Source organism: Thalassophryne amazonica, chromosome 19 (genome assembly GCF_902500255.1).
Source record: "Thalassophryne amazonica chromosome 19, fThaAma1.1, whole genome shotgun sequence".
NCBI lineage: Eukaryota > Metazoa > Chordata > Actinopteri > Batrachoidiformes > Batrachoididae > Thalassophryne > Thalassophryne amazonica.
In genome coordinates this window covers 51479249-51505090 of record NC_047121.1, presented here as the reverse complement: position 1 = coordinate 51505090, position 25842 = coordinate 51479249, and the positions used below count along the sequence as shown (strand labels likewise).

Genomic DNA, 25842 nt, shown 5'->3' with positions numbered 1-25842 from the left:
ATCCAGCCACGGAGGACTAAAGTTCTTTTCAGAGGGCTGCACTAAAGCACTGCAGATCTACATGTGTCTGAAGGCCTTTTTCAGCCATTTCCTTTCTGGGCTTTTAATCTGAAATCCCACCATAATGTAAGCAATGAAGCATTATCTTGTGATGATGCTGCATCATGTTGCATATTCAGGAAAGGTTCACACATGGTGGGCTGCACTGTAAAGGGTCATGAACTTCTACTTCAACACGGTATTCCATTCTGCTATCATTGGGAATAGAAGACAGTAGACAGCATTCCATTACAGATTTAGGGAACATTTTCAGAATGTCAACACATCACAGCCTCCAGACCTAAAGTCAAGATCCACTTTGGTTTCACTGTGATCCAGTCTTTCTGGAGATCAGCTGGATCCAGCTCCACGACAACTTCTTATGCTCTCAGCTGGTCTTCATCTAATCCAGGATCCACGGTTAGAACTGGAATCTGAAAATCTTTAAAAGATTCTTCATCACTTTTCATGCTGACTGACTCTTTGTCCAATCAACCAAACCCAGATTTACAATTCCACAATTTTTTAAGAATTTTATAATCCCATCTTCCCTGGGTGGTTGCCATCCAGGACCCGTCCAGCATGGAAGACCTGAGAGGGTCCATGAGGGAGACCCCGATGAACTGGGATGTCCTATCAGCGTGCTGTGGTCTTAACACAGCAGGATTTCAGATATCTAAAAATTCCCCTTTTCCATCATGAACTCTGTCATACTTTGGGAAGCCCTTGCATTTCGTTGGGAGTTCAGCAGGTTTTCCTGAAACACCAAGGTTCTGCTCAGTTCTTGCTAGTTGTTTTTGTACGTCCCACGGTACAGGTCTGGCAAGTTACGTCATCAAATGGTGTCTTAGTGTTGGACAAGCTGGGATCACTGATCTGTATATATTACTGGATCACTCATTGGTATATAGAGATCAGTGGCTGGTATTCATATCTTTGGAAGCTGGAATGGCCTCCTGCTCTCAGTCTGTTCAACACTCAGTGGATTTGGCTTTTCCCCGTCTTTCTTGATTGCTCACATTCATCAGTTAATTCCAGCTGCTATCAGACCTGAGACAAAATTCAAAGTAGTTTTATGAACTTGCCGGCTGAGGGATCTGGATTGACAGGGTCATAGTTCCAGTGCTCCGTGTGCATGTAAAATCTGGACTTTTGGCTCCTCTGACAGATTCTACGTGCTCATCACCTGAAGCCTGCACTCAGCCGTGTGTCTGAAGCGGATTAGATTCCCTCCCAGTGTCCTCTCCTGGACAGAAATGAACACTAATCAGCTGCTGGGCATCGTTTCTTCATAAATGCTTCTTAAAAGGAAAGTTGATTTGTTTCACTAAAAAAAAAAAACAGCAACATTTCTGACCATCTGAAGCATGCGGGTTACGCCGGGGGCACGTTACACCCGGGGCGCGTTACGCCTGGGGCAGGTCACACCCGGGGCGGATTACGCCTGGGGCAGGTAACGTCTGGGGCGGGTTATGCCTGGGCACATTTGTTGGTTTGGTGTCAGGATGGGTGTGACGATTTACCCAAACTGACTCCGACTGACCCAAATATGACCAAATTAAGTACTTCTCAAAAAATGTACCATTCTCATAAGGGTACATTAATAGACAGCGCTTAACGCTCTCGCTCCCTCCCTCCCTGTCTCGCTGCCTCTTCAGAATGCTGAAACAACAAACAAGGGATGTTAAAGTACATTTGTGAGTACTGGCAAATTTTTTTTTTTTTGGGGGGGGGGGGGGGGGGGGGGCGCGGCATACAACAGACTCTGAACTTTGATATCTGATGTTCCCAGCCCGACAAGGCAGCTGCACCCCGCGTACGTCTCAGAGGCGAGTGCCGTTTGCTTTTAATGTACTGTTTTGAGAATGGAGCACTTCATTTAGTCACATCTGGGTTAGTTTGGGTCCATCGTTGAGTCAGTCTGGGTAAATCGTTGCATCAGTCAGGATTACACAAAAGCCAATAAACTCTGGGGAAAAAGTTGAAAGGTTAAAGTCCAATTTTGGAAAAACATGGAATTGTAGTTAAAAAGGGGTGGAGCCAGAAAATGTGACTATTTCCACAGTTATGTGGTCGATCATCTGTTCTATCTCAGGAAGTAGACAAGTTTTTGAGAGACAAGGTTCCTGGGTCAGGAAATTATAATTTGTGCAACTTTTCCTTCCTTCATCACAGAGATATGCTGCCCTCCAGTTTGTCCATTCACACCTCAGCTGAAGCGTGCGCCCTGAACGCACCATTTAGTTCTGTTTGAGTCAGTACAGTACTCAGACTACACTCAGCACTCAACAGCTCCTGAACTGCATTACATCATGATCCGCGCTTTGTCTCTCATGCTGACAGCACCCCCTCTGTCTCAAAGAGAAACACCACATCAGTCTCACAGAAAACACACGTTCAGGAAACACCAGTAAAAAGAAACTGTGGCAAAAGAGGTTCAAGTTTCACCAACATGGAAGTAAAGTAAGGAGCAGCTGCCCCAAATGTGTGGGCCACAGCCCAGATTATAGAATAATTCCATTTTATAGCATGTGGTTTTCAAGTCCCCTTCAGGGGTCAGGGCGGGGAACCCACCTTCATATTTTATTTCACTGAAAGAAACTGTTAGTTTGTGACTTTTGTCTTCCAAATGTATGAGTTGTTGGCTGTGATAGATTATAGCCTCGGCCTAGATTATCATGTTGACTCTTATAATGGACCTGAAATAACAACACAAGGAAGTCCAGAAGGTTGAATTACATATTTAAATTGACCACTGGAGTTTTATGCTTGCCAGTCACACCTGAAAGCAAATTGTTGGCCTAAAAGGTAAGAAATGGAAAATGCTGCAGCCAGACTTTTGACAGGAAGCAGAAAGTTCGACCACATTACACCCATTTTGGTGTCTCTTCACTGGCTTCGTGTCCCAGTGAGATCAGATTTTAAAGTCCTGCTACTAGCCTATAAAATTGTTCATGGACTGGCACCTCCCTACCTAGCTGACCTAATTAAACCCTATGTACCAGCCCGGGCTCTGCGTTCTCAGGGTGCAGGACTACTTTGTGTCCCTAGGGTGAATAAGAAGTCTGCGGGTCACCGAGCTTTCTTATTGTGCCCCTGTTCTGTGGAATGATCTCCCTGCATCAATAAAACAGATTCTGTGGAGACTTTCAAGTCCAGACTTAAGATGCACTTATTTGCTAGCATACTGACATAGTATGTTACTATGCTTTTTACTCTTTTATTGTGCCTTTTTAATCTTTTAATTCATTTGTGTTTTTTTTTTATGTTTTATGTAAAGCGCCTTGAGGTGACTGTTGTGATTTGGTGCTATATGGAGTATAAGATGAATAAATTGAAATTTAATTGAATCACAAAAAGTGGCCTTAATGATATCACAAAAACTAAGTCCCTTCAGCTGCTCCCCTGTTTGCACTCAGGGTCGCCACGGTAGATCCACATGTTAAACTGGCACAAGTTTAACACCGGATGCCCTTCCAGACGCAACTCTAGATTACATGGCAGGGATGAGGTTTGAACCAGGAACCTTCTGTGCACCATCCACTCAGCCACCACCCCTGCCAGGACTTAATGACATCACAGTTTTGATAAAAAATTCTAAATAAATAAATAAAAAACAAAAAGGCTCATCTCTGGTTCTTCGGTTCTGTGGTGATTTATGCAGCTGACTGGAACGTTTAACCAACACAACTGAACTCACAAAGTTTTACAAGAAGGAATATTAAAACATAAGCAGAATCAGGTGGTACTCGTGGAAAAACACCTCACAACGTCCACAGATGAGCATTAGTTTGGAACGCTGCTGTTAGCTTGAGTTTTCTGTGCCGTTAGCGCTGGTTCCTGGCTCATCTTTTGACGGTAGCGTTCAGCACGCAGTTCCTCAAAGCAGAATTCAGAGGCGCCGCTGAGCAGCAGCTCTTTACAGTACATGCTCTGCTTGTGTGCTTTTCCTGCCTCTGCTTCCTGGTGGTGCTGTTGGCACTCCTGAAGTCTCTTGAGAGGCGTTTCCTCTCTGTGGGGCCGGAGTGCTGACAAAACAGTGTTCACCGCCGGGTTTATCTTACATGGCGTCCTGACAGAGAGAAACCGGCAAAAAAGTTCAGAGATCATAAATACAGTACTTTCAAAGTATTTTAGATTAGTTGTTACAGTAAATTCCTGATTGATCACTGATGGATCCATAGAGGTGCATTCAAAAAGTATCCAACCTTATTTTATACCATGGAAACAAATGAAGCGTGAGAGTTGCCGTTTGGTGGGGAGGTGTCGGGAACCTTCTTGTGCATATGTGAATTTTTTGCCTGCCCATAGAGTGCATCAGTCGCTAGCAGTTAGCATTAGAGTGAACACATGTTGCAGCAGCCATCAGACATGACAGAAGGACTTGAGGAAAAGTGTTGCCAAAAGCTTGGTGATACCCAAAGAAACCATTCACAAGACTCAGCAGGCTTTTGGTCATGAGCATAACGCAAATAAAAGTGGTATAACCGCTTAAAAAAAAAAATGGGCACGCATCAGTGGAGTGTGAAACATGTTCCGGTCGGCCATCCACAAGAAGAAACGACAAAGTGATTGACAGAATACAGACTTTGGTCATGGATAACCATTGTGTCACCATTCAAGAACCTGTGAACGAGGTGGGGATAAGAACAGGACTTGCATTACAGCAAGTCTCACAGGCCATGCTGGAATGTGGAAACAGTGAATGTCAGTCAATTCTGTGAAAAAAATCCAACATCACATAGGCCAAAGAAAGCACAGCAATGTCAAAGTCATGTTGACCATTTTCATTTACTCTTGCAGAGTGGTGCATCATGAGCACACACTCAAAGGCCAAAATATTAATAAAGAGCATTGTCGGGAGGTCCCATGTCACCTTCACAATACTTTGCGCCACAAATGAACAGATGTGTGGGTGCCAAAAAGTTGGCAGCTCCATCATGACAATGCACCCGCCCATTCTGCTCACCTAATTCAGGCTTTACTGGACAACCAAGACACTAATGTGATTCATCAGGGTCCTACTCTCCTGACATGGATCAAAACAACACTAAAAAGGACCTGCTTTGAGTGGTGAGAAGACATCATGCGGCACACAACACCCCAGCTGGACACCGACATTCCATCAATGGTAGAACCGCTGGGAGAAGCGTGTGCAGTTCCAAAGAGACTACTCTGAAGGGAATTAAGATTTCAAACCCCCAGGTGAGTAAGTAAGTCCCTTCGGCTGCTCCCTTGTTTGCATTCGGGGTCGCCACAGCAAATCCAAGGTGGATACCCATGTTGAATTGGCACAGGTTGTATGCCAGATGCCCTTCCTCACGCAACTCCACATTACATGGAGAAATGTGGCAGGGGTGGTATTTGAACCCGGAACCTTCTGCACTGAAACCAAGCGCATTAACCACTTGGACACCACCCCTGCTCTCAAACCCCCAGGTGAGTAACTGTATTTTTTGGATACTTTTTACTCTAAGAAGTGCTGCTCTGTGGCCTCATTTGGAACAGCTGCTACACACAAAACGGGACAAAAATGATGCAGACGACTATTTTAATGCATATGTTGTGATTTATAAAAGCAAGCTAGATGGCAAAATGTTTGCATATGTGTACAAACTGTGACCCATAGGTACACATACTTTGATGATGGTGAAGTGAAGCTATACTGTAGTTGGAAAAATTTAAGTGGCAGCATCGTCGCCACCTAATGTTGCCCCTCACTGCATCTATTGTATTGGGCGTGTACAGTGCGAGTTATGAGGCAGATGCACACAATTCCAGGTAGAGTATGATACATAGAGTGAACTTTGCTTATGGGTGTGTATGAATATTTTTTCAAATCTGACTTTTTTTTATTGCAAGAATCCTACACAATGCTTTATAAATGAGGCCCCAGGTTTAAAATTTTTTGTTACCTATGTTGCCCAAAACTAAGTGAATTTTAAGAAGCTTTGGTCCTTTTTTGTGAAGCACTTAAAATCTAGTTTGTGACTTAAAAGTGTTACAAAAGAAACATACCTTGTATTTTCACTTAAAATGCTAACCGTTGACTTTCACAACTGTCACCTGACAATTTAACAAACTGTCGTGTCCTTCAATATGTGTCCAGAATTGAAAATGCAAAGACAGAGTCTCAATGTCACTCACATTGTCGGAGGCTGGTCTGAGTCCTCCACATATGGTTGGAAGGCGGGTTTGGAAGGCGGTGGAGCCATGACGGTGTTCCCAAATTTGGATCTCTGAGGCATCTATAATAAAACAGACAACTTTAAACCATTGTCACTGCATTATCTTATGAACATAGCACCTCATGTCATACCTTAACGTCACACCATTTTTCTGGCTTCCGCTGATTCTCCTTCGCCTTTGCAGGGGGAGGAGCCACCCAGGACTCCAATTTTGGCTCTGAAGGACCGGGATTGCAACTCGTATTCTCATCAAAGATCAAAAAGTGACTGTTTGTAGCGTTGGCGAGGACGGGAGCGCCTTGTGATGACAGGCCCCCAGAAATACCTGCACAGAAAGCCGCCTCAGATTAAATATCTTGTACAAGCTGAGACCGTCTTTGAAGCGGCTGAAACTGGTGTGATGTCACATCAAAGGACATGTGCACTTACTTCTCACTGCAGGCCCACTTCTGCTGATGGGGACAACAGCTTTTTTCTTCCCGCGGTGTTTGAGGTCAACAAGAGAAACTCTCTCGGGCTGTTTGAGGTCTTCATCGCTATCATCCTGCGCCACGCGCATCACTGCTTGTCGGGACACACGAGCCTGCAGAGCTCTGTGAAAAAAATGTTACAGAATGGTTCCAACCTTTCTTTTGTTGTTGTTGCTGCTTTTCCATTGGGGTGTGAACCTTCACCAACAACACAATTCCATTAGATTATGATTCACCAGTTTACAACTGTCACGATGCACCACATCCTCAGTTTTTAACGTTGCCATTTTCCAGAGTTTGAGGCCAGACACAAAGAAAATCAAAAGCTCTCTTCGTCTTCTGTTTTGAAGTGTACTGGTGCTTTCATACGTTACATTATCCAATACATTTTAGACTCTCCAAATAAAGCTCAGTACTATACTGATGTCAGGATACCTGCTGATAGTGTTGCTATTTGACACACTGAATGAGAATATACTTTTTGATATTTTTCTTCCTTGTTTGGTAGCGCTTGGCAGTCCACAAAGAGAAGCAGCACTGTTTTACCCAAACCGCAATGACTGGATCTGTACCTATGAAACTGCTGGAGCTTATCTCGTGGCTCAGCACCGTTCCTCAAACCGTCCTGGTAGACTATGTCTGCTTGACGAAAGTTTCCCTGGTTCTCGTACTCCTCAGAACATGCAATGTAGAACGACGCCAGCATCAGGCCGATTCCCTGCGCCTGCATGTACCTGTAAACGTCCAAAGGCTCGGGACAGTTTCCGGCCTGAAAAGACACATGCATGCCCACAGTTAGCGCGCCTCCCTTAGCATAACAAAACCATGAAAATATGGAACTTTACACATACAAATCTGATCCAGAGATCAACATAGCGAGGGTCACTGTGATATCGCTTTTCCTCTGTGAATTTTTTCACGACTTGTTCCAACAGCGTGGACAGGTTGCTCTCCTTCCCACCCTGAGGAAACTTTTCCTCTGTCCACTTTATGTACCTGTTAACACAGAACCATGTGTACAATTAGATCTCATAGAACACCCTTTCAATCGGACAGAAAGTGGCTCTGTAGGATAAGAATATGTAGACCATGGTTTAACTCCTTGGACAAGACACTTCATCTGCAATGTCCCAAACCACCAAGCTGTAAATGGGTACCGGCTTGGCTGGGGTTGTAACCTATGATGGACTGGCATTCTGTTCAGGGAAAATCAGACTCTGGTCCCCTTGATGCTACAGAATCTGGGGATAAGCACTGGCCCGATGGGCCTCAGGGCCTGTGTGGGGCTTTCTACCATTTCTTCTGCAGTCTTGCGTGTATAATGACAATAAAGTCATCTTAGCTTAATCGCCCCCTTTTCTGGGATGGTTGTCATACATTTTTGTGGCATACCGAGAATGGATTGTAAGTGTTTTTTCCCACCTTACGTGATACCAAAAACTTTCTTGGCTCGTGAACGAACGTGAAACTTCTCACATTGTTAATAGGAGTTTCTATTTCACTTACCGATCCCAAACATCAAGTGGATCTTCTCCATCGTACATCCTGAGTTCAGACTCAAAGGCCCTGTGGGAATAAAAGAGACAACACCTCCATCACCCTGTCAAAGTGGAGGAGTAAGTAAGTAATAGCGTGGAGCGCATGTTTAAACCTCGCTCATACTGTCTCTGTTGGCTGGTGACAGAACTGATGCCATCCTGCTGCTGGCTGAGGGCCTGATGTAAAGCGGACATGGTTCTGCCTCGCCTCAGCGGCTGGATGTTCTCTTTACTCAGCTCCCACTCCATATCTCCTCCTTCTGCCATGGTGGAAATCAGCTAGCAAAGACAAAAAAAAAAAGTGAATGCTTTTTACTGCTCTAAGAGAGATGATGAGTTTATTTGATCATGGTAGCGTAACGGTTTGCACGTTGGAATGAGATACCAGCGATCCAGGTTCGATTCCCGATTGCAACCCCGCTCCCAATTGTGACTTTCTCTGAACAGCAGTGCTAGGGAGGAGTGAGACACACGTGCCGTGGGCCCTTCTGGAGACACCTCCGGGCTTTTGTCAGCTTGTACTGCGCATGCGTAAAACCCACAAAGACCAGCTAGAAGATCCAGTGTTCGGCAAATAAAAATAAACTGATCATCTTTAGAGGTAGACGGCCGCCGACAAAAGTCCGTTATCAAACTACGCATTCACATCTTTAAAAATAAGATGTTGTGGAGTTTTTGCAAAGCACAGGAAACCCGGTTGGTTGTTTTTTGCGGACGTACTGAAAGATTTCGCACTCAAACTAAAGCTAACACACTAGCTAACTATCGTTAGCATCATCGCTGCGCTCATCCCGGGAATTTAAAACATTGACGAGCCCACATTAAAAACAAACGGGCGTTACATATTATAGTTATTACAGTTTTTCATTTCCTACCGTTTAAATCCCTGCGATCGGCTTTTGAGGTCGCAGAACGGTCGCTTCTGTTTTTGAACGAAAACCGGGGAAAATGTGGGGAACTCTGATTGGTCGAACCAGGAAACGTGAAGTCGCGTCGACGTCATTCCGCAGCTTCCGGGTTAGTGTCAGATTGTAGCATCGTTAGCTGCGGCTAACACAAGAGCTAGCAAGTAAACGAAAGACAACAAAACATTCCTAAACACTCTGGTCGGTGATAACCCTGCGTGTGCGCACATGGATAACCGATGTTACGGTTGTGCCGCAAAGTTTACGCTCTTCAAGAAAGAGGTAATTTACACCACCAGGTTATTTAAGCACTTTGACGCCGGTGTCACGGTCTGAGATTACCACCAGTCTGATTTTACCATCTTGGTATATTGAGACTTGTGTGTTATTGACCCTGGTCGAAATTTGCCAAGCAAATATATAATTTTTTAAATTGGAACCACAAGTAAATCCTGTCACTTTCTATTGACGCTTATTGATTTAACCATTATAATTCTGGTTACTAGTTACCTAGCTAGTCTGAAATTTCCAGCCTGCAAGTCTGAATTTATGTCCCACTTCAAGTTTTCTGAATCAAAAGTGTGTGGAAAATGCAGTTATTTCAAAATACATCTGCTCGGTTGAAGATCGCCGCAAGAAATGGTAAATCTAGACCTCCCGGAAGTTGACCGCGAAAAAAAATCGATTTGCGCATGCGCTTGGTAAAATGAGACCGGCGCAAACTCAGACCACGACACCGGTTCTTAATTTTCCATGGAGGACTGTCGATTAACCTTTGCCTTTTAAAAGTAAAACAAAAATCTGTGCTGCGTTTCTGGTTTGATTTCTTTAAGTGCAGACAATTGACAAGATACCATGATGATCCTGTCTGTCTGAATAAAACTCGACATTCTAACTCTGGATCGCCTGGAAAGCATCAGCGTAAATCTACTACAGACGGTTGCCCAGTTCCGGATCACATTTTTTAAAGTCCTGCTATACGGAGCCATAATGCAACTGAATGTCCTTTATTGTGTATTGTTGTATTGGGTATTTGGGTGTTATTTAGCTGAAGAAGTCTGGATGGTGTAGCGCTTCTACTTAAAGTGTGAAGCCACATTATGTGTGGTGCAAATATTTGCCAGAAATGGATCACTTTTGCTGGTTCTGGATCATGACACTCTGTCACTTTGGGGTCATTCCTGGCATCTGGCTGGAGCCTTTCTAATGCAGAATGATACACACTGTGCCCAAGAATGTGTTTTGGACACAAAATGATATAAATTATACTTATAAAATGAGAATTTACTTAGTTTCGAAAGGCGCCGTTATACGTTTTTGATAGGGGAATGAAATGTGTGAGGCGAGATTTCTCCCGAATTAAAAAGTAAAAGCCCCCACATTCATGCCCATTCGTGATGTTGAGATGACCCCCAAAGTCCACATGACTCAAGTACTAACATGAGGCTGCTGCTTGAGTGATCCACAACCGGCAAATTTTCACATCAGAGATAAATGTGTGCAGCAATTAAACAGCAAGACATAACACACTGACATTTTCTACCCAAGTAAGAAAGTGTTTTCCCACTCTAGAACCAAAAACACCAAATGGCTAACTCACCTTTGCTACGTCTTAGAGATCGTTACTTTCAAACTTGCAGGAATGAGTGAGTCAGAAAACACGCGCACACCACCGAGACCGGGATGTTTTGATTCCTCTGCTGATCACAAGGATGGCTGGATCCGGTGTCGTGCCAAAGTACTTATCCCCGTCAGAATTTGTATCCCCTGGCGCGGGAGCGCGCATTCACTCAGTGCAGCGCTTGCAGATGTTCTGCAGCTCTTTAAACGATCTCCTCCTGCTGCCAGACAAAAATAACAGCATGTTGGTTGTTCAATACATGACATTAAAAAATAAGTTTCATAATCTTTTGATGGCGTTTAATGCTTGCGTGTCTTCACATCAATTATAATCACAGACACATAAACGGTGTCCAACATAAAAAAAAAAACGCTGAAGATGTTTATTAAAAAAAAACGCTGTAAGACGTTTATTTAAAAAAAAGAAAACGCTGTAACCCGTTTATATGTAAAAAAACAACAAAAAAAAAAAACCACGCTGTAAGACAGGGGTGGCCAAGTTCGGTCCTCGAGAGCCACATTCCTGACACTCTTAGTTGTCTCCCTGCTCCAACACACCTGAATCCAATGAAATGCTCATTAAAAGTCTGCTAACGAGTGAATGAATATGTAAATGGTTTGCATATACATATTTATGTAAATTTTACAGTTTAAACCTGTAATAAAAAAATATTCATCTGTAATTTTGACGGTCTTTTTCATGGCCCCTGATATCTGTCTGTATCTTATAGATTAATAAGCACAGTAGCTTTGTGGTTGGCGCATGTTGCCTCAGAGCAAGAAGGTCATTGCTTCGATTCCCACCTGTTGCCTTTCTATGTGGAGTTTGCATGTTCTCCCCATGTTTGTGTGGGTTTCCTCCAGGTGCTTAAATTTACTCCCACATTTAAAGACATGCAAGTGAGGTGAATTGGAAACTTTATACAACCCCTGGCAAAAATTATGGAATCACCGGCCTCGGAGGATGTTCATTCAGTTGTTTAATTTTGTAGAAAAAAAGCAGATCACAGACATGACACAAAACTAAAGTCATTTCAAATGGCAACTTTCTAGCTTTAAGAAACACTATAAGAAATCAAGAAAAAAAAGATTGTGGCAGTCAGTAACGGTAACTTTTTTAGACCAAGCAGAGGAAAAAAATATGGAATCACTCAATTCTGAGGAAAAAATTATGTAATCACCCTGTAAATTTTCATCCCCAAAACTAACACCTGCATCATATCAGATCTGCTCGTTAGTCTGCATCTAAAAAGGAGTGAACACACCTTGGAGAGCTGTTGCACCAAGTGGACTGACATGAATCATGGCTCCAACACGAGAGATGTCAATTGAAACAAAGGAGAGGATTATCAAACTCTTAAAAGAGAGTAAATCATCACGCAATGTTGCAAAAGATGTTGGTTGTTCACAGTCAGCTGTGTCTAAACTCTGGACCAAATACAACATGGGAAGGTTGTTAAAGGCAAACATACTGGTAGACCAAGGAAGACATCAAAGCGTCAAGACAGAAAACTTAAAGCAATATGTCTCAAAAATCAAAAAATGTACAACAAAACAAATGAGGAACGAATGGGAGGAAACTGGAGTCAACGTCTGTGACCGAACTGTAAGAAACCGCCTAAAGGAAATGGGATTTACATACAGAAAAGCTAAACGAAAGGCATCATTAACAGCTAAACAGAAAAAAACAAGGTTACAATGGGCTAAGGAAAAGCAATTGTGGACTGTGGATGACTGGATGAAAGTCATATTCAGTGATGAATCTCAAATCTGCATTGGGCAAGGTGATGATGCTGGAACTTTTGTTTGGTGCCTTTCCAATGAGATTTATAAAGATGACTGCCTGAAGAGAACATGTAAATTTCCACAGTCATTGATGATATGGGGCTGCATGTCAGGTAAAGGCACTGGGGAGATGGCTGTCGTTACATCGTCAATAAATGCACAAGTTTATGTTGATATTTTGGACAATTGAAAGGATGTTTGGGGATGATGAAATCATTTTTCAAGATGATAATGCATCTTGCCATAGAGCAAAAACTGCAAAAACATTCCTTGCAAAAAGACACATAGGGTCAATGTCATGGCATAGGGTCAATGTCAATGAGCAGATCTGATTTGATGCAGGTGTTAATTTGGGGGATGAAAATTTACAGGATGATTCCATAGTTTTTTCCTCAGAATTGAGTGATTCCATATTTTTTTCCTCTGCTTGGTCTAAAAAAGTAACCGTTACTGACTGCCACAATCTTTTTTTCTTGATTTCTTATAGTGTTTCTTAAAGCCAGAAAGTTGCCATTTGAAATGACTTTAGTTTTGTGTCATGTCTGTGATCTGCTTTTTTTCTACAAAATTAAACAACTGAATGAACATCCTCTGAGGCCGGTGATTCCATAATTTTTGCCAGGGGTTGTACATATTCAGGTCTCCCTTGCAAAAGAGATCTTGATCTCTATGGGACTAACCTGGTTAAATAAAGGTTAAATTAAAATTACACCCTAACATCAGGTGTTTTATCTTCATTTATACTTTAGCTCATCCACAATTACTACAGTAAATTTGAGCAAGGTTTGTCTTTATTTAGTAGAGTTGCATAGGGGATACATTTTCTGGCAGCCACCATCTGTCAGCCTGCCAGAATTTGTATGCCCTATCTTTATAGCTGGAATTATACCCTACCATCAGGTGTTTCATAGTGATATATACTTTAGCTCATCCACAATTACTACAGTAAATTTCAGGAAGTTTTGTCTTTATTTAGAAGAGTTGCATAGGGGATACATTTTCTAGCAGCCACCATCTGTCAGCCTGCCAGAATTTGTATGCCCTATCTTTATAGCTGGAATTGCAACCTACCATTGGGTGTTTTATCTTCATTTATACTTCAGGTCATCCACAATTACTACAATAAATTTGAGGATGTTTTGTCTTTATGTAGTGGAGTTGCATAGGGGATACATTTTCTGGCAGCCACCATCTGTCAGCCTGCCAGAATTTGTATCCCCTATCTTTATAGCTGGAATTGCAACCTACCATCAGGTGTTTTATCTTCATTTATACTTTAGCTCATCCACAATTACTACAGTAAATTTGAGCAAGGTTTGTCTTTATTTAGTAGAGTTGCATAGGGGATACATTTTCTGGCAGCCACCATCTCTCTGCCTGCCAGAATTTGTATCCCCGATCTTTATAGCTGGAATTGCAACCTACCATCAGGTGTTTCATAGTGATATATACTTTTGCTCATCCACAATTACTACAGTAAATTTGAGGAAGTTTTGTCTTTATTTAGTGAAGTTGCATAGGGGATACATTTTCTGGCAGCCACCATCTGTCGGCCTGCCAGAATTTGTATCCCCTATCTTTATAGCTGGAATTATACCCTACCATCAGGTGTTTCATAGTGATATATATAATTATAGGCCAATCTCCAACCTTCCTTTTCTCTCAAAAATTCTAGAAAGGGTAGTTGTAAAACAGCTAACTGATCATCTGCAGAGGAATGGTCTATTTGAAGAGTTTCAGTCAGGGTTTAGAATTCATCATAGTACAGAAACAGCATTAGTGAAGGTTACAAATGATCTTCTTATGGCCTCAGACAGTGGACTCATCTCTGTGCTTGTTCTGTTAGACCTCAGTGCTGCTTTTGATACTGTTGACCATAAAATTTTATTACAGAGATTAGAGCATGCCATAGGTATTAAAGGCACTGCGCTGCGGTGGTTTGAATCATATTTATCTAATAGATTACAATTTGTTCATGTAAATGGGGAATCTTCTTAACAGTCTAAGATTAATTATGGAGTTCCACAAGGTTCAGTGCTAGGACCAATTTTATTCACTTTATACATGCTTCCCTTAGGCAGTATTATTAGACAGCATTGCTTAAATTTTCATTGTTACGCAGATGATACCCAGCTTTATCTATCCATGAAGCCAGAGGACACACACCAGTTAGCTAAACTGCAAGATTGTCTTACAGACATAAAGACATGGGTGACCTCTAATTTCCTGCTTTTAAACTCAGATAAAACCGAAGTTATTGTACTTGGCCCCACAAATCTTAGAAACATGGTGTCTAACCAGATCCTTACTCTGGATGGCATTACCCTGACCTGTAGTAATACTGTGAGAAATCTTGGAGTCATTTTTGATCAGGATATGTCATTCAATGCGCATATTAAACAAATATGTAGGACTGCTTTTTTGCATTTGCGCAATATCTCTAAAATTAGAAAGGTCTTGTCTCAGAGTGATGCTTAAAAACTAATTCATGCATTTATTTCCTCTAGGCTGGACTATTGTAATTCATTATTATCAGGTTGTCCTAAAAGTTCCCTGAAAAGTCTTCAGTTAATTCAAAATGCTGCAGCTAGAGTACTGACAGGGACTAGAAGGGGAGAGCATATCTCACCCATATTGGCCTCTCTTCATTGGCTTCCTGTTAATTGTAGAATAGAATTTAAAATTCTTCTTCTTATTTATAAGGTTTTGAATAATCAGGTCCCATCTTATCTTAGGGACCTCATAGTACCATATCACCCCAATAGAGCGCTTCGCTCTCAGACTGCAGGCTTACTTGTAGTTCCTAGGGTTTGTAAGAGTAGAATGGGAGGCAGAACCTTCAGCTTTCAGGCTCCTCTCCTCTGGAACCAGCTCCCTGTTCGGATCAGGGAGACAGACACCCTCTCTACTTTTAAGATTAGGCTTAAAACTTTCCTTTTTGCTAAAGCTTATAGTTAGAGCTGGATCAGGTGACCCTGAACCATCCCTTAGTTATGCTGCTATAGACTTAGACTGCTGGGGGGTTCCCATGGTGCACTGAGTGTTTCCTTCTCTTTTTGCTCTGTATGCACCACTCTGCATTTAATCATTAGTGATTGATCTCTGCTCCCCTCCACAGCATGTCTTTTTCCTGGTTCTCTCCCTCTGCCCCAACCAGTCCCACCAGAAGACTGCCCCTCCCTGAGCCTGGTTCTGCTGGAGGTTTCTTCCTGTTAAAAGGGAGTTTTTCCTTCCCACTGTCGCCAAGTGCTTGCTCACAGGGGGTCGTTTTGACCGTTGGAGTTTTTCCGTAATTATTGTATGGCTTTGCCTTACAATATAAAGCACCTTGGGGCAACTGTTTGTTGTGATTTGGCGCTATATAAATAAAATTGATTTGATTTGATATATATTTTAGCGCATCCACAATTATTACAGTAAATTTGAGGAAGTTTTGTCTTTATTTAGTGGAGTTGCATAGGGGATACATTTTCTGGCAGCCACCATCTGTCAGCCTGCCAGAATTTGTATCCCCTATCTTTATAGCTGGATTTGCAACCTACCATCAGGTGTTTTTTCTTCATTTATACTTTAGCTCATCCACAATTACTACAGTAAATTTGAGGAAGTTTTGTCTTTATTTAGTGAAATTGCATTTGGGATACATTTTCTGGCAGCCACCATCTCTCTGCCTGCCAGAATTTGTATCCCCGATCTTTATCGCTGATATTGCACCATACCATCAGGTGTTTCATAGTGATATATACTTTAGCTCATCCACAATTACTACAGTAAATTTGAGGAAGTTTTGTCTTTATTTAGTGGAGCTGCATAGGGGATACATTTTCTGGCAGCCACCATCTGTCAGCCTACCAGAATTTGTCTCCCCTATCTTTATAGCTAGAATTGCAACCTACCATCAGGTGTTTTATCTTAATTTATACTTGAGCTCATCCACAATTACTTCAGTAAATTTCAGGAAGGTTTGTCTTTATTTAGAAGCGTTGCATAGGGGATACATTTTCTGGCAGCCACCATCTGTCAGCCTGCCAGAATTTGTATCCCCTATCTTTATAGCTGGAATTGCAACCTACCATCAGGTGTTTTCTCTTCATTTATACTTTACTACAATTACTACAATAAATTTCAGGATGTTTTGTCTTTATTTAGAAGAGTTGCATAGGGGATACATTTTCTGGCAGCCACCATCTGTCAGCCTGCCAGAATTTGTATCCCCTATCTTTATAGCTGGAATTGCACCAACATAACGTATTGCTTTAAGAGAGAGTGCCATTCTTATTGTATAGTACTAGTACATCTTATAGTACAGTAATCTATGGGTTCATAACAGAAGCACGAAAACGGGCTGTTTTTTACGAAGGAATAAACTGAGCATTTACTGGAATATCTGATACCAGCTATAAAGATAGGGGATACAAATTCTGGCAGGCCGACAGATGGTGGCTGTCAGAAAATGTATCCCCTATGCAACTCTACTAAATAAAGACAAAACTTCCTCAAATTTACTGTAGTAATTGTGGATAAGCAAAAGTATATATGGGTGATTCTTTAACTACGGGCACTATTGGCCTTGTAAATGTAATTTCCACCACACCATTGCTTTACAATATAAAGCGCCTTGGGGCAACTGTTTGTTGCGCTATATACATGTGCTCTGATGTCACTGTTTATCTCCATAGAAACTACCCACGCAATCTTTCATACAAACTGTTTAGGGACATTACAGTGTTGTGGTGGAAATTACGGCAATAGTGTGGGACAACTACATTTTGTTTAAAAAAATCACAACAGTTGTATGACATTGAATACCCCAGATATGTTTTGATTATTTTACTGATATTTTATTCAGAGATATTTTAAAACATTAGAAAAAAATGTTTCTTTACCATTCATTTTTATCATTGAAGATCAAAAGTCTGGGTGTGGGACAAGCACAAAATGGCAATATTTGCATATAATGATGCTGAAAAAAGGTGAAAAAGTCATCATAGACTACTAGAACAAATTTCTTAACACACCTTCATTGTAAAGATAACTATAAAAGTGTGAAATTTCCCCTTTTTCTCTTTTTCATACAATATGATCAAAGGACATAATAAGTGCCCGTAGTCTAAGAATCACCCATATCACTATGAGAACACCTGATGGTAGGTTGCAATACAGGCTATAAAGATCAGGGTTACAAATTCTGGCAGGCAGAGAGATGGTGGTTGCCAGAAAATGTATCCCCTATGCAACTCTTCTAAATAAAGACAAAACTTCCTCAAATTTACTGTAGTAATTGTGGATGAGCAAAAGTATATATCACTATGAAACACCTGATGGTAGGTTGCAATTTCAGCTATAAAGATAGGGCATACAAATTTAAAGTATAAATGTATAGTATAATGTAAGTATAAGTATAAATGAAGATAAAACACCTGATGGTAGGGTATAATTCCATCTATAAAGATAGGGCATACAAATTCTGGCAGGCTGACAGATGGTGGCTGCCAGAAAATGTATCCCCTATGCAACTCTACTAAATAAAGACAAAACTTCCTCAAATTTGCTGTGGTGATTGTGGATGAGCTAAAGTATAAATGAAGATAAAACACCTGATGGTAGGGTGTAATTTTAATTTAACCTTTATTTAACCAGGTTAGTCCCATAGAGATCAAGATCTCTTTTGCAAGGGAGACCTGAATATGTATAAAGTTTCCAATTCACCTCATTTGCATGTCTTTAAATGTGGGAGGAAATTTAAGCACCTGGAGGAAACCCACACAAACATGGGGAGAACATGCAAACTCCTCATAGAAAGGCCACAGGTGGGAATCGAAGCAATGACCTTCTTGCTCTGAGGCAACATGCGCCAACCACAAAGCTACTGTGCTTATTAATCTATAAGATACAGACAGATATCAGGGGTGGTGGCCAAGTGTTTAGTGCACTTGGTTTCAGTAACAAAGGTTCCTGGTTCGAAACCCACCCCTGCCACATTTCACTGTAACGTGACGTTGCAGCACGAAGGGCATCTGGTGTACAGCTTGTGCCAAATCAACATGCAGACCCTCCTTGCATCTGCTGTGGTGATCCTGAGTGAAATCATGGGAGCAGCCAAAGGGACTTAATATATCTGTAAATTTTACAAAAAAAAAAGGTGTAATATCAGCATGACCATGCCAATTCAACATGAAAAAGACCGTCAAAATTACAGATTAATATTTTTTAATTACAGGTTTAAACTGTAAAATTTACATAAATATGTATGTATAAACAGAAAAAGTCACAGACAAGTACAAGAGAGTACAGTTTATAACTGAAAATCATTGGATTATCTTGACGGTGGTGCGATCATAAACGTCTTACAGTGTGGGTTTTTTTTTTTTTTTTTACATATAAACGGGTTACAGCGTTTTCTTTTTTTAAATAAACGTCCTCAGCGTTTTTTATATGTTGGACACCGTTTATGTGTCTGTGATTGTAATTGACACACATGCATTAAATGTCGTCAAAAGATTATGAAACTTATTTTTTAATGTCATGTATTGAACAATCAACATGCAGTTATTTTTGTCTGGGAGCAGGAGGAGATTGTTTAAAGAGCTGCAGAACGTTTGGAAGTGCTGCGCTGAGTGAATGCGCGCTCCCGCGCCAGGGGATACAAATTCTGACGGGGATAAGTACTTTGGCACGACACCTGTCGAGCTTGTGGTCATTTGTAGACAAAACATCAGTCTTTCCATTAGTACCAAGTATTAGCTTATTCACGCTGTTTACGAGAAATGGCGGCACAAATAGTACAGCAGTGATCCAGAACCGGCAATGATCCAGAACTGGGCAAGTGACTGTACTACGAAATTCCAACTATTTTCATAAGGCAGTGGATAATCCTCCGTGACCGGAAGAGGACTGACTTTGGGTATTTGTCCGGAATACGCTGTGACTGGTTGAGAGTGGTGATGTCATCATGCGACCCACTTTTGCAGGTCGCTGGGTTTTTAATATTTTTAAAACGAGCTGTTCTTCTGCGATTTTGTGCAGCAGCTCCGAGTTGAAAAACAGCTGTCGTCTCTCAACCTGTACTGACCTTTACAAAGATATTTTTATGCTCTTTTTTTTCATTAAAACTGTACCACTCTGTGTCTCTTCGCTAAAAACAGCTGAAGACTCATGACATGTTAACAACAAATATTAATGCTTTTTTTCCCCACCCAAATCCACCTATAGTTGCTTTCTGAGGATGGTATAAATGGTAAATAAATGGACTGCATTTATATAACGCTTTTCCATCTGCATCAGACACTCAAAGCTCTTTACAATAATGCCTCACATTCACCCCAATGTGAGACTGCTGCCATGCAAGGCGCCCATTACACACCGGGAGCAGCTAGGGGATTAAGGACCTTGCCCAAGGGCCCTTAGTGATTTTTCCGATCAGGCTGAGATTTGAACTGAGGATCCTCTGGTCTCAAGCCCAACGCTTTAACCACTAGACCATCATCTCCCCTCCTACACAGTAGACATAATTTGTGGGAGGGGACAGTCAGTGCCAAATCATGAAATTATAATTGACAAGAAATTACTGACTGCTCTCGAAACATTGAGTGTTTTGTGTTATGACATAAAAAAAACAAAAAAAAACGTGTTAAATCTTTCTTACCTGTCAGTCTGGTTGTGTTTTCTGCATAAATGCATGTTATCCATTGTTCCTTCTCAGACAGCAAACCAGTGGTGAATCCAGACAGAAAGGGGGCATGGGGGTAACACGGCTAAGGCAACACCCCAGATTAGTGGTCAACTTTTGAAGACATTTTTTCATTCTACTAATACTACCTAATGATAATAATAATAATTATTATTATGATTTCAACAACTAAAATGTTTAGAAAGAATTTAATAGTTACATTTATAAACAATGTAGGATAGAAATTTTGTTTTGCAGTTACAGTCATAGTAACTAGTAATCTAACTTAGTTACTTTTTAAAATTGAGTAATCAGTAAAGTAACTAAGTTACTTTTTCAAGGAGTAGTCAGTCATTGGATTACTTTTTCAAAGTAACTGTGGCAACACTGGTCAGGAAGGACATCTGGTGTAAAACTTGTGCTAAATCAAGATTCAGAACCATATCCGATCTGCTGAAGCATGAAAGGATCAAGAAATTCTTTGATTTTAGTTTTTTAAATGTGTTTAAACCCTGAATATCATTTGGTGGCGGACAAAATGAGATATTAGAGGGCGTCATCTTGGGCTTTGGCAAACACCGACGGACAGTTTTCATGGTTTTCTTACAGTTTATAGACAAAACAATTAATCGATGGATGGAGAAAATAATTGATATTTTAGTTAAATATAGTTGCAGCAGGTTTTGTTTATTGTTGTCCGGTGAATCAGATTTGTGTGTCTTCACAGCTTGGCTGTAAGAACTGTAGCCACTGCTTCTGCTCTGGCTGTCTGAACTTCAGTGCTGTGGTGCCTCGCTGTGGAAGCAGCCAGCAGAAAGTGTGCAAACAGTGCTACGACAGTCTCACCAGGTAACGTGTACAGTGAAGTTTAGGAACCATTGAATAAAGCTTGTGTACAGTGAAGTTTAGGAACCATTGAATAAAGCTCTTAGGAGTAGTTCTTCTCAATAATCTTTCACCAGTGTAGTCTGGTACTAGTGGGTCATGTATTCTCAGAAGTAAATCCTCCCTGACACCTGAGGACCCACTTACAGGTGGGTGAACCCAGACATGTTACACCAATTGAAAGATGGAAATTTAATGAAATACCAGTTTTTGCTTATTTTTGCCTTGAACTTTGATGACCCCTGGCAAGGTCACCATTTGGTTTTCGGTCGAGAAATTTTGGGAAAGTTCATTTCTTGGTAGGTTTCGTTGAAATTCAAGTCGGCTTGAATCACACCCTAATGTAAACCTGCCTGAACTTTTCAAAATATTGGCTCTTAACCTGTCTATTATGACATGTGCTGCTGCCTTTTGTGGCCAGGCCACCCTTGTAAAACAGATTTTGATCTCAATGGGCTTTTTATCTGGTTAAATAAAAGTTATATACCTATTATTGGGGTTCACTTCTTTTTTTTTTGTGCTTTGATTCCTGGACAAGTGTTGGGGAAAGTGTAGTGACACGGACCCACAACAGGGGGTGCAAATGAACGGTCAATAGATGAGCCAAAAGGTAACAATTTAATGTTGTGAATGTGCACAACGATTATACAGACAATCACAGAATCTGATAGCAGTCAATACACAAAGGTGACGTGTGGGCAGGCTCGAGGATAGAAGACGTCTGTTCCGAGAAGAGCCGTAACCACACGATTTCCACCGCCACCGAACCTGGTGAATACTGGAGCCGCCAAGTCCCGAATTCCCAGGTGATCACCGTCCCCGACTGTCGGATCTGGTACTGCTGGCGAGGAGCACAAACAGTGAGATGTGGGTGTGTGCACACCCAGTAACAAAACAGTCAGAAGGTGGAAAGTCACCTCCACCTCTAATCACACACTCGTGCAGCTCCTGTTAAATCACTTATCTGGTTGGAGTGTGAAGTGAAGCCGTCGCTGATCACACTTTACGCCAATCCACAGATAATGAAACGCCACAGGAATACGGCTGCAAAGAAGTTCAGGTTATTACTCAATGATTTAAGTCAGCAGAGAAAAGTACCTTCACAGGTAGATGATATCTCGGCAACGAGGTGGAGATGACGTCCGGTCTTTATGGAGTGAGATGATGTAGTGTAGATGGGTGACAGCTGTCACTCATTATCTCTTGACAGCTGTCACCCCCCGGCTGTGTCCATGGCGGCAGTGCCCTCTCGTGCCTGAAGCCCGCACTTCAGGCAGGGCGCCCTCTGGTGGTGGGCCAGCAGTACCTCCTCTTCTGGCGGCCCACACAACAGGACCCCCCCCTCAACGGGCGCCTCCTGGCGCCCGACCAGGCTTGTCCGGGTGACGGCGGTAGAAATCGGCCAGGAGGGCCGGATCCAGGATGAAGCTCCTCTTCACCCAGGAGCGTTCTTCGGGTCCATACCCCTCCCAGTCCACCAAATACTGGAACCCCCGGCCCATCCGACGGACGTCCAGGAGCCGGCGCACCGTCCAAGCCGGCTCCCCGTCGATGATCCGGGCAGGAGGCGGTGCTGGTCCGGGAGCACAGAGGGGTGAGGTGTGGTGAGGTTTGATCCTTGACACATGAAAGACCGGGTGGATCCGCAGTGAAGCCAGGAGTTGGAGCTTCACTGCGGCAGGGCTGAGGATTTTGAGGATTTTGTATGGTCCAATATACTTGTCCTTGAGTTTCGGGGAGTCCACCTGGAGGGGGATGTCCTTCGTGGATAGCCACACCTCCTGCCCGGGCTGGTAAGCAGGGGCCGGGGATCGCCGGCGGTCTGCATGGGTCTTCGCCCTCGTCCGGGCCTTCAACAAGGCAGAACGGGCGGAGCGCCACACCCAACGGCACTTCCGCAGGTGGGCCTGGACCGAGGGCACACCGACCTCTCCCTCCACCATGGGAAACAATGGGGGCTGATACCCCAAACACACCTCAAATGGGGAGAGGCCGGTGGCAGAGGAGACCTGGCTGTTATGCGCATACTCGATCCAGGCCAGATGTTCACTCCAGGCCGTCGGGTGTGCGGATGTCACACAGCGCAGGGCTTGCGCCAATTCCTGATTGGCCCGTTCTTCCTGTCCATTGGTCTGCGGGTGATACCCGGACAAGAGGCTCCATGATCAGAGATGATGTCGGTAGGTATCCCATGCAGACGGACGACGTGGTGGACCAGGAGGTCTGCAGTCTCCTGGGCTGTGGGGAGCTTCGGGAGGGCCACGAAGTGGGCCGCCTTGGAGAACCGGTCCACTAGCGTGAAGATGGTCGTCATGCCCTGGGATGGCGGGAGGCCCATGACAAAATCCAGACCGATGTGGGACCAGGGGCGATGAGGCACAGGAAGTGGCTGAAGACGTCCCTGTGCCTTCTGGTGGTCTGCCTTGCCCCTGGCACAGGTGGTGCAGGCCTGGATATATTCCCGGACGTCGGCCTCCAGGGACGCCCACCAGAAGCGCTGCCGGACCACTGCCACGGTCCTTCGCACCCCCGGATGACAGGAGAGCTTAGAACCGTGACAGAAATCCAAGACAGCAGTTCTTGCCTCTGGTGGGACGTAGAGTCTGTTCTTCGGCCCTGTTCTGGGGTCTGGGCTCCGTGCCAGGGCCTCCCGGACGGTCTTCTCCACGTCTCAGGTGAGGGTGGCCACGATAGTGGAATCCGGAATGATGGGCTCCGGTGGATCCGACAGCTCAGTCTTGACTTCGTCTTCAGATGAGAAACAGCGTTTCAACTCCTTGAACGCGGCTTCGCACCGATCCGACCAGGTGAAGGGGACTTTTGGAGAGGTCAGGGCTGTCAGGGGGCTAACTACCTGACTGTAGCCCTTAATGAACCTCCTGTAGAAATTTGCAAAGCCGAGGAACTGTTGCAGCTTCCTACGGCTTGTTGGTTGGGGCCAATCTCTCACCGCCGCAACCTTGGCCGGATCAGGGGCGACGGAGTTGGAGGAGATGATGAACCCCAGGAAGGACAAAGAGATGCAGTGAAACTCATACTTCTCGCCCTTCACAAACAGCCGGTTCTCCAACAACCGCTGCAGGACCTGACGTACATGCTGGACATGAGTCTCAGGGTCCGGGGAAAAGATGAGTATGTCATCCAGATATACGAAGACGAATCGGTGCAGGAAGTCCCGCAAGATGTCGTTTACCAATGCTTGGAACGTCGCGGGGGCGTTAGTGAGGACGAACGGCATGACCAGGTACTAAAAATGACCTAATGGGGTGTTGAATGCCGTCTTCCATTCATCTCCCTTCCGGATCCAAGCCAGGTGGTACGCATTCCTAAGGTCCAGTTTGGTGAAAATTTTGGCTCCATGCAGGTGCGTGAACACTGAATCCAACAGGGGTAAAGGGTATCGATTACGAACCGTTATGTCCTTCAGCCCCCTGTAATCAATGCATGGACGGAGTCCGCCATCTTTCTTGCCCACAAAAAAGAAACCTGCACCCATCGGGGAGGTGGAATTCCAGATCAACCCGGCAGCTAATGAGTCCCGGATGTAGGTCTCCATTGATTCGCGCTCAGGACGTGAGAGATTGTACAGCCTGCTGGACGGGAACTCAACGCCCAGGACCAAATCAATGGCACAATCGTACGGACGGTGCAGGGGAAGGGTGAGCGCCAGATCCTTGCTGAAGACGTCAGCAAGATCGTGGTACTCAACCGGCACCGCCGTCAGATTGGGAGGGACTTTAACCTCCTCATTAGCATTTACACCGGGAGGAACCGAGGATCCTAAACAATTCCGGTGGCAGGTTTCGCTCCACTGAGCCACAACCCCAGATGGCCAATCAATCCGGGGATTGTGTTTAATCATCCATGGGAAGCCCAAAATCACGCGGGAGGTAGAAGGAGTTACAAAAAAACTCAATCTCCTCCCGGTGATTCCCAGACACTGCCAGGGTTACAGGTAGTGTCTTGTGTGTGATAAAAGGGAGAAGAGTGCCATCTAGTGCTCGCACCTTCACTGGCGAAGAAAGCGCCACCAGAGGGAGCCCTACCTCCCTTGCCCATCTGCTATCCAGCAGATTCCCTTCTGACCCCGTGTCCACCAGTGCTGGGGCTTGAAGGGTTAAATCCCCGCTCAGGATTGTAACTGGGAGTCGTGTTGAAAGATGTGTATGACCCACGTGAATGTTTTGACCCCCCCTCAGCCCAGTCTCTAAGGGCGGGCGTTTGTGTTTTGACCGTTTGAGGCAGTCTCTCTGCTGATGCTCACTCGAGCCGCAGACAAAGCACTCCCCGCGGACCAGCCTCCTCTGTCTGAATGTGGCCCTGCTCGTGTCCCTAGCATCGTCAGCAGGGGGAGCTGTAGCCACACGGAGCGCTGTGGCGCGTGGGGAAGACGGCTCCCTTTCGGACCCGGGAGGAAGAGGGACGGCTTGTGCCTGACCACGCCCTTCACCTCGCTCCCGTCAGCGTTCTTCTAACCGATTGTCCAATCGTATAACCAAATCGATAAGCTCAGCCAAATCCCGCGGTTCCTCCTTAGCCACCAGGTGCTCCTTCATGACCGACGACAGTCCGTTTATGAAGGCGGCGCGGAGCGCAGTCATATTCCAGCTGGATCTCGCAGCCGTGATGCGGAAGTCGACTGCATATTCGGCTGCACTCCGGCGCCCCTGTCTCATTGACAGCAGCACGGTAGACGCGGTTTCGCCTCTGTTAGGGTGATCAAAAACAGTTCTGAGCTCCCTC

General features: G+C 43.8%; 2 protein-coding genes across 2 annotated transcripts in view; one reads left to right on the top strand and one right to left on the bottom strand.

The window, feature by feature from the left end:
• Positions 1–3825: 3825 nt before the first annotated feature.
• On the bottom strand, positions 3826–9191 carry bub1bb (BUB1 mitotic checkpoint serine/threonine kinase Bb). The gene is made up of 9 exons (XM_034195631.1): positions 9111–9191; positions 8360–8514; positions 8204–8263; positions 7549–7693; positions 7270–7466; positions 6657–6820; positions 6359–6552; positions 6187–6287; positions 3826–4111 (listed from the first exon to the last, which is right to left on the bottom strand). Exons 2-9 carry the CDS (start codon positions 8500–8502, stop codon positions 3826–3828), a joined length of 1290 nt encoding a protein of 429 aa, XP_034051522.1. The 5' UTR covers positions 8503–8514; positions 9111–9191.
• Positions 9192–9264: 73 nt separating this feature from the next.
• The window catches only part of zfyve19 (zinc finger, FYVE domain containing 19), a 29446-nt gene continuing 12868 nt past the window's right edge, over positions 9265–25842 (top strand). The window contains exons 1-2 of the mRNA XM_034195632.1: positions 9265–9422; positions 20942–21063. Of these exons, the coding sequence (XP_034051523.1) occupies positions 9369–9422; positions 20942–21063 (176 nt within the window). The 5' untranslated portion in view covers positions 9265–9368. The remainder of the gene's footprint in view (positions 9423–20941; positions 21064–25842) is intronic.